We start from the raw sequence: 13,507 nt of genomic DNA on the forward strand, positions 1-13,507 counted from the left end.
TAAGCTATTTTGATTCATCTGTATATTAGGTAGCAGGACAAACCCACCAGCTTAATGGTTTATATCTTTCAGAACTGGTTATCTAAAAAGCATTTACTCAGGTACATGAAGAAGTTGAAAACTGATTACTCTCTACTCCTTGCAACTCTCCCTTGTCTGCATGGACACTGTAAGTCTACTTTCCTCCCACGCCATTAGGCAGCCTTTCTGTCTCCCTTGTCACTGCTCCCTCGGTCCTTGGTACCTCTAGGACTTAACTCTATGCTGGTATCCACAATAATGGAGGGAGCGGGTGTCTTTCTACTTTTGACTTCAACTGTTGAATATATCCAAACTTCTTCCTCTTTTGAGGTTAACTCAAATGCCACTTTTTACCCAAAGAATTTTATGATTTCCTTTCTTCTTCTAAGTCCTAATATCATCCAGTGTCAGCCAACTGTCCTCTCCTAGCATCTTCTTTTCATTCAGATCACCTTCACCTTTTCTGTGCTTATACGACTGGCACCTGTAGCTTAGACTATTCTGAAGATCCAAGCACATCCCAGTCTCTATGTTCACCACGCATTTAAAATCAGAAAATACTGTTCAGCAACAAAAATATCTGGGGCTGGGGATTTAGCTCAGTGGTAGAGCGCTTACCTAGGAAGCGCAAGGCCCTGGGTTCGGTCCCCAGCTCCGAAAAAAAGAACCAAAAAAAAAAAAAAAAAAAAAAATCTAAAAAATTATAACACATCAAAAACTGCTTTTAGTTTCATGTTAAGAAAAGAAATAATACTTTGCTAATGAAGTCTTTGGCAAATAAATAGAATGTTTAAAAAGACGTAGAAATTATATATTAAAATTGCTTTTTTTCATTCTTTACTGGTTCCATTGAAACAGAGCATTTTTGCAGTTAATAAACCCCAGTACACCTGTAATAGTGGGCAAGTCTAAGAACTTAGCTTGGATGCAGGGTGAACCTACCAGTTGGCCTGCTTTATATATCTTCCCGTCCCATTCTATTGCTGAGAATGTTGCCCAGGGACCTTGCTTTTTAGTGGGAAGATCCGGACGGGTAATTATTCCTTTAAAAAGTGTGAATTTTATTTGTTTGTCGTGCTTTTCATGACAGTCCTTCAGCCATAAAGCAAATTCTCTGTCAATTTTCATTCTCTGCTCCTGTAAAATTTAAAATGTTCTATGAAACACAGCTATTAATAAACACAGCCTCAGAGGTTTGTCACCCACCTTATTTTTCCTTCCACATAACGTACACCAGAAAACCTAGGTAGAAATCAAACTGCCTTGCCATGTATTCTTATACAAACTTAGGGGATTTTGTAAAATTAAGGCATGCTTTCCTTTTACATCTTTTATTAATACAGATTTCTTTTACACAAAAAACGGAGCAAATTTCAAAACAACTTAACTTATAAGAATGAAGGAGTATAAATACTGTGTTCTGTGATGTACTTGTCTGGTAATTTAAGTTGGTAGTTACTATCTTTGGCAGCTAAGCATTAAACTTCTGAAACAGTAGTGCAGAGTAAATGATTCTGAGATATGTAGGTAGGAAGTACACAATCAGTCTTATAAAACTTCCTTCACAATGGAATTGTTTTGGTTTTGTTTCATTACCAGTGCATGTAACCTTAAAACTGATCAATCTCAAATTACTTTTAAGATAAAAGCATTCCACAATTATTATATCCCCCGCCCCCTGTAACTCACAAAGCAAGATGAAAATTACAGTTAATGGACAGTGAGGTAGCTAACCCAGTAAAGACACTTTTCCATCAAGCCTGGAAACCTTTAGAACTCACGTGGTGGAAAGAGATACTACTCCAGCAAGCTGTACCTTGACCTTAACAGGCGTGCCTTGCTTGACACGCATATGCGCGTGCGCGCGCGCACACACACACTTAAACCCTTAAAGAGTAGTTAATATTCACATCCCATGAAACACAATTAAACATTATTATTAAGTGGAGATGCTAGATGATACCAAAGTCCCAATATTAAGATCTAACAAAGCTGGGCATGGTGGCACATGCATGTAATTCCAGCACTTAGGAGGTAGAGGCAGGAGGACCAGAAGTTCAAGGCCAGGCTAGGTTATAAAAGGTTTAAGGTAAGCCTGCCCTACATAAGACTATTTCAAGAAGGGGGGGGGATATTTAATAAAGGTGGGGTAAATTTTACCCAAACATAGTTTAGCCAACTTAAAAATTTTTTAGTAGAATGAATAGTTAAAACTGAAAAAAAAGTTAAACCACCACTCTTACAAAAAAATTTAACTGATATGTAAAAGCATAAAAGTTACATGTACAATATTCAACTTAAAAGGCATACCTGTCCATTTAAAATTCTTGTAAAAAGGGTGTTCTTATCTTTCAATTTCAGCTCAAGATCCATAAATGTCAGTTTATTTGTGCTGACCTGAAATTTGTCATTAGTGAATAATGCACCAGATATTCTATTAAAGCATTCAATCGGGGCAAGCCCTCTCTTCTTAGGAGGAGCACACCAGTCGAAGCTGGAACAGAACAACATTGTTGGTCAGTAAAACATTAGGTTAATGGATGCCCACACCCAGACACTACACACAGCAAACTTTCAATCACAGCAATGGAAAAGAAAACATTCCTATGGTCTGCTGGTTGGGAACTACTTATTCCCTGTGTTTTCTTGGGTGTAGTTAACCTCTTTAGGTTGAAGGATTTTGTTTTGTTTGTTTTTTATTTGTTTGATGCTTTCTGTACAGCTAGAACTGCAAATAGATGTTGATTAAATTTAATTAGCAAACCAAAAGAGTGGGGAAACCCACACAGAACAACACAAGAGAAAACAACAAACACTGTTCATTGATCTCTCAACATCAATGGTCTCAATGTCCCAGTAAAGGGAAACTAAAACACAAACTCAAAGAATGTATGTGAACGGGATCCATCCTTCTGCTCCACCACAGAAACACACCTTAACATCAAGGGCAGACACCTCCTCAGGGTAAAATGATGGAAAAAGATAGTCCAATCAAATAAACCTAAAAATCAAGCTGGTGTACCCATAGCAATATCTGACAATAGACTTCAAACCAAAACTAACCAGAAGAGATAGAGAAGGACATTATATAGTCAAAAGAAAAAGTTACCAAGAGGATATCTCAATTCTTAACATCTAGGCACCAACCACTAAGGCATCCAAAGTAATTAAAAAAGAAAATAAAATAGAAAAAAATTGAAACATTACTACAGCTACATACTAACCCTTACATACTAACAGTGGGAGACTTCAATACCCAACTCTCACCAAGAGACAGTCATCCAGACAAAAATTAAACAAAGACATGTTGGTGTTAATTGATGTCATAAACCAAATGGACCTAACAGACATTTACAGAATATTTTTTTCTCCCAAATACAAAAGATTATACCTTTTTCTCTGCCCAATCCCCATGGAACATTCTTCAAAACTGACCATGCACTTAGACACAGAGCAAGTCTCAAAAGATACAAGAAAACTGATGCAAACTCACGTATCCTACGAGACCACCACTGATTTAAAGCTGGATATCCACAACAATAGAAAAAACAAACTCATGGCAACTGAACAACTCACTATTAAATGAAAAATAAGTCAAAACAGAAATTAAGTAGGAAATTTTAAAAATTTTACAATTGAAAGAAATGAAAACACAATTTACCTAGACCTTGGGATATAATGATGGTGATTCTAAAGAGGCAAGATAGCAATAAGTGACTATCTTTAAAAAAAAAAAATTAGAAATCTCATACTACTAACTTAACAATATTCCAGAAATCTATAAAGGAAAAAGAAGAAACCATATCCAAAAGGATTAGACAGCAAGAAATATTAAAATCAAGGCTGAAATCAATAAAACAAATAAAAATACAAAGATTCAATGAAACAGAGATGGTCTTCTGACAAAATCAGTAAGATTGACAAACCCTTACGTAAATTAATTAAAAGACAGAAAGAGAATATCCAAATTAACAAAATTAGAAATGAAAGGGGGGACAAAAAATAGAAATCCAGAGAGAATAAAGACATATCTAAAACCTACATTTCATAAAACTGGAAAACCTAAAAGAAATGGATAATTTTCTCAATTGGTACCACTTACTACAGTTAAAATAAGATCAGATAAAGAATTTAAAGAGATCTATAAGCCCTAGTGAAACAGAAGCAGTCATTAAAAGTCTTCCCAACAAGAACAATGGTTTTAGAACAGAATTCTACCAGACTTTCAAAGAAGAGTCAATGCCAACATTCCTAACAGTATTGCACAAAAAAGAAACAGGAGGAACATTATCAGATTCATTTTATGAGGCTGCAGGTACCTGATACCCAAAGGACATACTAAACATAGAGAATTACAGACCAATTTCCCTTGTGCGCATAGATGCAAAAATACTCAACAAAATACTTGCAAACCAAATCCAAGAACACATCAAAAAGATCATCCCCCATGATCAAGTAGCATTCATCCCAGGGATGCAGGGATGGTTTAACATATGAAAATCAATAAACATAATCTAACATAAATAAACTGAAAGGTAAAAAAGCCTATGACAAAATCCAACACTCCTTCATGTTAAAAGTGGGGAGATTAAAGACTCAAGGGACATACCTAAACTTAACAAAGACAGTTTACAGCAGACCCATAGCCAACATCAATTTAAATGAAGAGAAACTTAAAGCAATTCTACTAAAATCAGGAACAAGACAAGGTTGTCCACCCTACTCTACCTACTGAACATAGTACTTGAATCTTAGCTAGAACAATAGGACAACTCAAGGATATCAATAGGATACAAATTGAAAAAGAAAAAGTCAATACATCTTTGTTTGCAGAGGATATGATAGTACATGTAAATGACTTGAAAAATTCCGCAGGGGAACTCACAGAGCTAGTAAACACTTCTAGCCACATAACTGGTACAAAGTTAGCTAAGAAAGAAAGAAAGAAAGAAAGAAAGAAAGAAAGAAAGAAAGAAAGAAAGAAAGAAAGAAAGGAAGGAAGGAAGGAAGGAAGGAAGGAAGGAAGGAAGGAAGGAAGGAAGGAAGAAACCAGCCACCACAGTAGTCATCCTATATACAAAATACAAAGGGACTAAGAAAGAAATCAGAGAAACACCACCTTTCACAATAGCCTCAAACAATATAAAATTTATCTTGGGGTATGTCTAATCAAGCAAATGAAGTACTTGTATGATAAAAGTTTGAAGACACTTAAGAAACTGGCAAAGATAACAGGAGATGGAAAGATAGTTTAAAAAAAAAAAAAAAAGCATGGCCATCCTACCAAGAGCAATCTATAGATTCAATATAATCCCCACCAAAATTCCAACTCAAGTTCTCACAGATTTTGAAAGAACAATTTTCAGCTTCATACACAATCACAGAAATCCCAGCATAGCTGAAATCAATCCTAGGTAACAAACGAAGTGCTGGAGGTGTCGCCATCCCTCATTTAAACTTGTACTGCAGAGCTACAGAAATAAACAACATGTTATTGGCACAAACACAGGCATGTTGATAAAAATGGAATCAAACTGAAGATCCAGACATCAACCCACACACCAAAAGAAATCAGAAATAAGACACTGGAAAAAAGATAGCATCTTTTATAAACGATGGTAGTTAAACTGGATATTTGTGATTCAAAGAATCTAAATACTTATCACCCTGCAGAAAACTCCACTCCAAAGGAATCAAAGACCTCAACTTAACAGACACCTTGAATATAACAAGAGAGAAAGTAGGGGATAGTCTTGAACTCACTGGCAAAGGAGAAGACTTTCTGAACAGAACAGCATTAGCACAGGTACTAAGAACAACAATTAATAAACAGAACCTCAATGAAATTCAAAAGCATCTGTATGGCAACGGACATTTGGGCAAAGCAGCACCCTACAGAATGAGAAAAGATTAAGATCAATAAAATGAATTGAATGACACCTCATGCTGGTGAGGATGTAGAGTAAGGAGAACTCATCCATTGCTGGTGGGAGTACAACTTTGTATAGACACTATGAAAATCAGAGTGGTTCCTCAGGAACCTGGGAATAAATCTAGCTCAAGGTCCAGTTCTATCCCTCTTGGACATTTGCCCTAAGCACTCTGCATCCTACCACAGAGACATTTGCCCAGCCATGTTTATTACTGCTCTATTCATAACAGCCAGAAAGTGGAAACAGCCTAGATGTCTTTCAACAGCTGGGATGGATGCAGAAAGTGTGGTACATTTACACAATGGAACGTTATTCAGCAGAAGGGGAGGGGAGGGAGAGGGAAAGGAAGGGAAAGAGAGAGAACGGGAGGAAGGAAATAATGAATTTTGCAGGTAAATAGATCTAGAAAAAGAACCATGCTAAGTTAGGAAACCCAGACTCCAAAAGAAAATGGTATACGTTGTCTTACACGTGGATGTTAGCTATTAAGTTCTGGATTACCTGGCTCTGGAGATTGTGGTGACTGGGGGCTGGGGGAGTGATTCCCTAGGAAGGAGAAATAGACAGGTGTGGATGGATGGGGTACGGGGCTTAAAACAGGAAGATTAAATAGAGAGAAGAAAGGGAGAGGGAGTTAAGGGAGGAAATACAGGGAGAGACAGCTAAAGCTAAAGCCATTTAAAGGGTCATATGGTAACTTACTATAGTAAAAAGCATCTTTTTTTTTTTTTTTTTGGTTCTTTTTTTTTGAGCTGGGGACCAACCCAGGGCCTTACACGCCAAGGTAAGCTCCTACCACTGAGCTAAATCCCCAGCCCCAAAAGCATCTTAAAATATATGTATTTATGAAAAAAAATCTAAGTGACATCATCAAATCCTTCCCTTCAGGGCTCATAAGGGGAAATAGAAAGATTTTAAGAGAGTGGGGAGGGAAGACACCAAGGCCTTCTAGACACAGCAGGGTTGACACAGGTAAGAACTCACAGGTATGGCAGCAGGTATAGCTCCAGAGCGAAGAGGGGAAGTGGACACAAGACCCATCACTACCCAGAAGCTATCTATCACCAACTGATGACCACTTGTAAAGGAAAAACTAGTTTTCTCCAATGAAGTATCACTAGGTAAACAAACCACACTTAAAGAAGGCCCCTTGCCCAGCAGTAAACAGCCCTCACAGAATGGGCTCCGTGGTATTTTCTGAGGTGTATTGTTGCTGCTGATGGTTTGTTTGTTTCTGGGCCTTACAGGTCTTCTCAGACTGTGCCTTTGACATGTCTGTGTGTAAATAACGGTCTCTCCACCTGCGTGTTTCTTGTGTGTTTTCTTTGCTTATCTTTTTCCTACTCCTTTTTTTTTTTTGCCCTGTTCAGGTTTGTTTGTTTTTATTTTACCTTAACTTTATTATTATTCTTTAAGGTGCCTGTTTGTTTTCAAATGAGAGAGAGCAAGAAAAGGTTATGGATTCAGGAGGTAGGATCTGGAAGGAGTTGGGGAAGGGGAAAGTCTAATCAGAATATAATGTATTAAAAAAATCTGTTTTCAATTTAAAAAAAGATAGGTAAAAAAGATGTAATACACAATATGAAAACTTACTCTTCAACCGATGTATATGGAATTAACCGTCCATTCCAAAAACATTCAAAAATAGGCCTTTTCCCTCTTGCTGCTTTCTCAGGTATGAAGCAGTCGTCATCGTCATCTTCATCTCTTAACTCTAAAGCAAAAAGTTAAGTGGGACATTTTCATCTCTGTGCACCAGGGCGAGCCTCAGCTCCTCTGACATCGATTTCTGTAAGGGCATACTGAAGCTGCTTCAGAGAAACGCAGCCTTTAGTCCTTCAAATTGCATCAGAAAACCTTGTTAGTCTGAAGGACACACAGATTTCTAAGAGCTCACAGCTAATATAAATGATTACCTACAAAAAATCTAGTATGAAATAGGAGTAGCACACTAGCTGACAGGACTAGGATCTTTAAAGCGTATTCATTCATTCTCATATTCTCTCTCTCTCTCTCTCTCTCTCTCTCTCTCTCTCTCTCTCTCTCCCCCTCCCTTCCTCCCTCCCTCCCTCCCTCCCTCTCTCCCTGTTTTTTTTTCTTTTCCTTTTCATTCCCAGACAGGTTTTCTCTGTGTCCCTGACTGTCCTGCAACTCACTCTATAGACCGGGCTGCTCTCAAACTCAGAGATTCACCTGCCTCTGCCTTCCAAGTGCTGGCATTAAAGGAGTGAGCCAGCTTTTAAATCTATTTCTAAAAATTAAAAATAAAAGTTATACATCCAAAAAGACTTTTCTATAGTGAATTCTGTCTTCTCCACAAATAGGCTCTTGAAATCTGAACCTGAAACACAATTTCAACAATTCTATTAAACTAGCAGTGCTCGTGTGAAAATCATCTGAGAAATTTACAATGTCATCTATTTTACAAATAGATTATTTACAAATTCAACTATTTTCAACAAGAGTCAAGAGTACTCAACTTAACTTTATATAAACTACAATGTTTCCAAATTCAGATAGGGAGAAAATGACATTATCGTGTATCAAAAGCAAGTCAGTACAATCAACAGTATTGTGCTTTTTAGCAATACATTCTTAAATAACCTGATGTAGTACACATACTAGCTTAAGTCCTCTACCTAAGTTAACAGAGCCTTCTCCTCCCAAACAACCCTTGTAAGAAAGTTTCTGTCAATCTTATATGCAATATGTCACTTTGGTCTTAAAAGAATTTCTCTGACCATCATCAGCATCATTTGAAGAACTGTATCATTCTACCTAGAAGATTTAAAAAAAAAAAATCAGAAATAGCAAATGTGGTAGGGACCAGAGACCCACAGGACACAGCAGCACAGACTGACAGCAGAGGCCCATGGGAGACAGCAGCACTGACTGACTGACAAGCCAGGCCCATGGGAGACAGCAGCACTGACTGACTGACAGCACAGGCCCATGGGAGACAGCAGCACTGACAGACAGACAGACTGACTGACTGACAGCAGAGGCCCATGGAAGACAGCAGGACTGACTGACAGGCCAGGCCCATGGGAGACAGCAGCACTAACTGACAGCCCAGGCCCATGGGAGACAGCAGCACTGACAGACAGACTGACTGACTGACTGACTGACTGACAGCAGAGGCCCATGGAAGACAGCAGGACTGACTGACAGGCCAGGCCCATGGGAGACAGCAGCACAGACAGACAGACTGACTGACTGACAGCACAGGCCCACGGAAGACAGCAGCACTGACTAACAGCTACTCTTGTACTGATATCCTCATTAAAGCATGTCTGCACTGTTCCAACAACTGACCTTAGTTTCCTCCTTTCCCTACTTTTGAAGACAGAGTCTGGCCATATATGTTGGCCATGAACGTTCCTCCCATTTCAGCCTCACAAGTATTGGATTAAAGACTATTACGCCACACCTGGCTTTAGTTTCTTATTTAACCCTCATAACATCACTGAAAAAAACAAACTCATTTTACACCTGGCAACAGCAACATAGGGAATGGTTTGAATAAAACAACAAAACCAAGAGTGACAATAATAGCACTTGTGTCAGAAAACTAAAGACAACTAAAGAATCTGAGAAGTTTTAATACTGTTAATTCATAAATTCAACACATGTGAGGCAGTATTGGGTACTCCTGACATTGCAACACAGAAGGAAGCAAGGCACTGCTGCACATCCTTGTAACACAGAAGGTTAACAAATCTTTGCTGAGCTACAGGCCAGACCCTGTATCAAAAACAAACGTTTTTCAATTCAATCATCAATACACTCACTGGATATTATTTGTGTTGCTTTAAGTAAATGAACATTGTATAGAAAATATTAAGGGAAATACTATCTTACTGAGCACATTCACACACCAAAAAGAAATGTAATACATATAAAATTACATACATACAACATACATACATACAAACAAAACAAAACCCTATAAGATTTTTAAAAGAACCTTAAAGTATGAAAAGCCTTACAAAAGATAAAATTGTAGCATAATTTTAAAAAATGAGTAGGTATGATGTATAAATATAAAAATTTAATAGATACATATAAAAGAAAGATATTGTAGAGAATACAAACAGGAATAACATGCATACACATAAAAATTGAGCTCAGTAAGAGATTAAAAGTTTCTGAAAGTCAAGTGCTTTATTTTTTAACCTAGAAAGGAATATAAATAAAAATTAAGTGTTTATATAAATATATGAAACTATCAAAAATAAAGTAAAACAAGTATATGAATTAAACATAGATAATTCATAAATTTATTTTAAAAAAGACCAAAAGACTATCAGGAGTTATAAAAGTTACAGACACTAAACAGTATAAGGAAAAACTGTTTAAACTTTATCTAGTCTTACTAGCCCAACGAGATCATTTAGAGAATACTATCCAAAAACACAACATGGTATTTTCAGCTAACAGATCAGAATAACATACTTGATGGAAAGCATGGATCATCAGGATAAGTTTCTCTATCATATAAGAAGGGATGATACCGGATAACCCCTTCCACTACACCGTCTCCTTCAACATGAGCCTTGAACTCAAAACTATCAGATGCTGTGTTTATATACAATGTCTGCATGTCATCTTGTATTTCCCTTAGGTTGACAATCTTAGGTGTCTTCCCTTTTTCAAATAAAGAAATCTAAAATAAAAATAAAATAAAAATAATTAAATTCTATGGAATCTTTACTTTTCCCAACCCAAATCCACCTTGCCTTGTAAAGCAGTCATCTAGTTAAGGGGATATACATAGCAGCACAAGATATACATATTTACACATGGGTCAATACCTCTAAGGAGCAGCTCAATAAACACTATTCAATTATAAAACAGAAGGAGTCATCAGAACTGAGGGGCAGACAAGTCATAAGCATATTTAAGTTTTCTTGTGGAAGTATAAAGAAGTATATTTTACATGAGATTCCTCTGCATGTTTGGACAAGGACAAGCAGAACCCAGTTCTAAATGTTCTGTCCTTGTAAGTCCTACCACCACAAGACTAATAAACACAATGTCATAAACAGACACATCTCCTGTTCTCCTTGCTTTCAAAAACATTTATGCTCAATCACAATTCTTATCTCTACAGAAGAGTGAATAGAGGCTGTTTACCAAAATCGTTAAAAAAAAAAATCATTTGGGGTAATATGTGTAGTGTCCTGAGGCAGACTTTTGTCTTACTTCAATATCAATGTTGTTGAAAGGTCCAACGTCTTTTGCTGTACTTATTTCATTTCCTTTTGGTCCATGAATATAGTAATGATAAATATGCCTAAAATGAAGAATAAGATTATTCTTTACTAACATGAAACTATAGCTCACATAATCTTCCACCAGAAAAAAATGTATATTCCCATCATTTAACACACTTACTTGTCCAGCACTTCATCACTGGGTCTCATGCATGCCAGGGGGCCACCTACCACTGAGCTACACATCTAGCCATGCACTCCCAGAACTTTTTAAAACAATATTCTAATGGCAAAATAAACTCTGAAATCCATTATTACATTTCAGTTTATAGATTCAGATACACAGTTTGTCTAGGCCACGGAGTTAGAGTTGGATAAACTTAGCTTTATTTAACCCAGTCTTTTTCACCTTCCAAAGCCATATACATTCAACTTCAAAAACAATTTACCAAATATTTTTTTTTAAAGGAAGTCAACTTTGTGTGTGAAGTTTATCTAGAAAGTCCTCAGGAGTCTGCAGTCCTCAGGAGTCTGCACCTCTGCGTGTGAAGTTTATCTAGAAAGTACTCAGGATCTAGAAAGTACTCAGGAGTCTGCACCTCTGAGTGTGAAGTTTATCTAGAAAGTACTCAGGAGTCTGCACCTCTGCGTGTGAAGTTTATCTAGAAAGTACTCAGGGGTCTGCACCTCTGCGTGTGAAGTTTATCTAGAAAGTACTCAGGAGTCTGCACCTCTGAGTGTGAAGTTTATCTAGAAAGTACTCAGGAGTCTGCACCTCTGCGTGTGAAGTTTATCTAGAAAGTCCTCAGGAGTCTGCACCTCTGCGTGTGAAGTTTATCTAGAAAGTCCTCAAGACTCTGCACCTCTGCGTGTGAAGTTTATCTAGAAAGTCCTCAAGAGTCTGCACCTCTGCGTGTGAAGTTTATCTAGAAAGTCCTCAGGAGTCTGCACCTCTGCGTGTGAAGTTTATCTAGAAAGTCCTCAGGAGTCTGCACCTCTGCGTGTGAAGTTTATCTAGAAAGTACTCAAGAGTCTGCACCTCTGCGTGTGAAGTTTATCTAGAAAGTACTCAGGAGTCTGCACCTCTGCGTGTGAAGTTTATCTAGAAAGTCCTCAGGAGTCTGCACCTCTGCGTGTGAAGTTTATCTAGAAAGTCCTCAGGAGTCTGCACCTCTGAGTGTGAAGTTTATCTAGAAAGTACTCAGGAGTCTGCACCTCTGCGTGTGAAGTTTATCTAGAAAGTACTCAGGAGTCTGCACCTCTGCGTGTGAAGTTTATCTAGAAAGTCCTCTAGAAAGTCCTCAAGACTCTGCACCTCTGCGTGTGAAGTTTATCTAGAAAGTCCTCAAGAGTCTGCACCTCTGCGTGTGAAGTTTATCTAGAAAGTACTCAGGAGTCTGCACCTCTGAGTGTGAAGTTTATCTAGAAAGTCCTCAAGACTCTGCACCTCTGCGTGTGAAGTTTATCTAGAAAGTCCTCAAGAGTCTGCACCTCTGCGTGTGAAGTTTATCTAGAAAGTCCTCAGGAGTCTGCACCTCTGAGTGTGAAGTTTATCTAGAAAGTCCTCAGGACTCTGCACCTCTGCGTGTGAAGTTTATCTAGAAAGTCCTCAGGAGTCTGCACCTCTGTGTGTGAAGTTTATCTAGAAGGAGTCTGCACCTCTGCGTGTGAAGTTTATCTAGAAAGTACTCAGGAGTCTGCACCTCTGCGTGTGAAGTTTATCTAGAAAGTACTCAAGAGTCTGCACCTCTGCGTGTGAAGTTTATCTAGAAAGTCCTCAGGACTCTGCACCTCTGCGTGTGAAGTTTATCTAGAAAGTACTCAGGAGTCTGCACCTCTGAGTGTGAAGTTTATCTAGAAAGTCCTCAAGACTCTGCACCTCTGCGTGTGAAGTTTATCTAGAAAGTCCTCAAGAGTCTGCACCTCTGCGTGTGAAGTTTATCTAGAAAGTCCTCAGGAGTCTCAGGAGTCTGCACCTCTGTGTGTGAAGTTTATCTAGAAAGTACTCAGGAGTCTGCACCTCTGTGTGTGAAGTTTATCTAGAAAGTACTCAGGAGTCTGCACCTCTGCGTGTGAAGTTTATCTAGAAAGTACTCAGGAGTCTGCACCTCTGCGTGTGAAGTTTATCTAGAAAGTACTCAGGAGTCTGCACCTCTGCGTGTGAAGTTTATCTAGAAAGTACTCAGGAGTCTGGGAGCACTGAGATGCACGCCTTCAGCATCTTCAGAGTCAGGAGTTACAAGTTGTGATTTTTCAACATTGGCACTAAAATTATACCAACATTTCAAAATAAAATTTAATTAATTCAACACAATTGCATTAAAAATCACCAGGAAT

At 38.0% G+C, this 13,507-nt stretch overlaps 1 protein-coding gene across 1 annotated transcript in view; it reads right to left on the minus strand.

Moving 5' to 3' along the window:
• Positions 1-13,507, minus strand: part of Smchd1 (structural maintenance of chromosomes flexible hinge domain containing 1) — a 127,908-nt gene that overhangs the window by 84,135 nt on the left and 30,266 nt on the right. The window contains exons 9-13 of the mRNA XM_032901759.1: positions 11,160-11,250; positions 10,410-10,620; positions 7,548-7,668; positions 2,332-2,515; positions 964-1,158 (exon numbers count right to left, since the gene is read on the minus strand). Of these exons, the coding sequence (XP_032757650.1) occupies positions 964-1,158; positions 2,332-2,515; positions 7,548-7,668; positions 10,410-10,620; positions 11,160-11,250 (802 nt within the window). The remainder of the gene's footprint in view (positions 1-963; positions 1,159-2,331; positions 2,516-7,547; positions 7,669-10,409; positions 10,621-11,159; positions 11,251-13,507) is intronic.

This window comes from Rattus rattus, chromosome 4 (assembly GCF_011064425.1).
Source record: "Rattus rattus isolate New Zealand chromosome 4, Rrattus_CSIRO_v1, whole genome shotgun sequence".
Classification (NCBI taxonomy): Eukaryota; Metazoa; Chordata; class Mammalia; order Rodentia; family Muridae; genus Rattus; species Rattus rattus.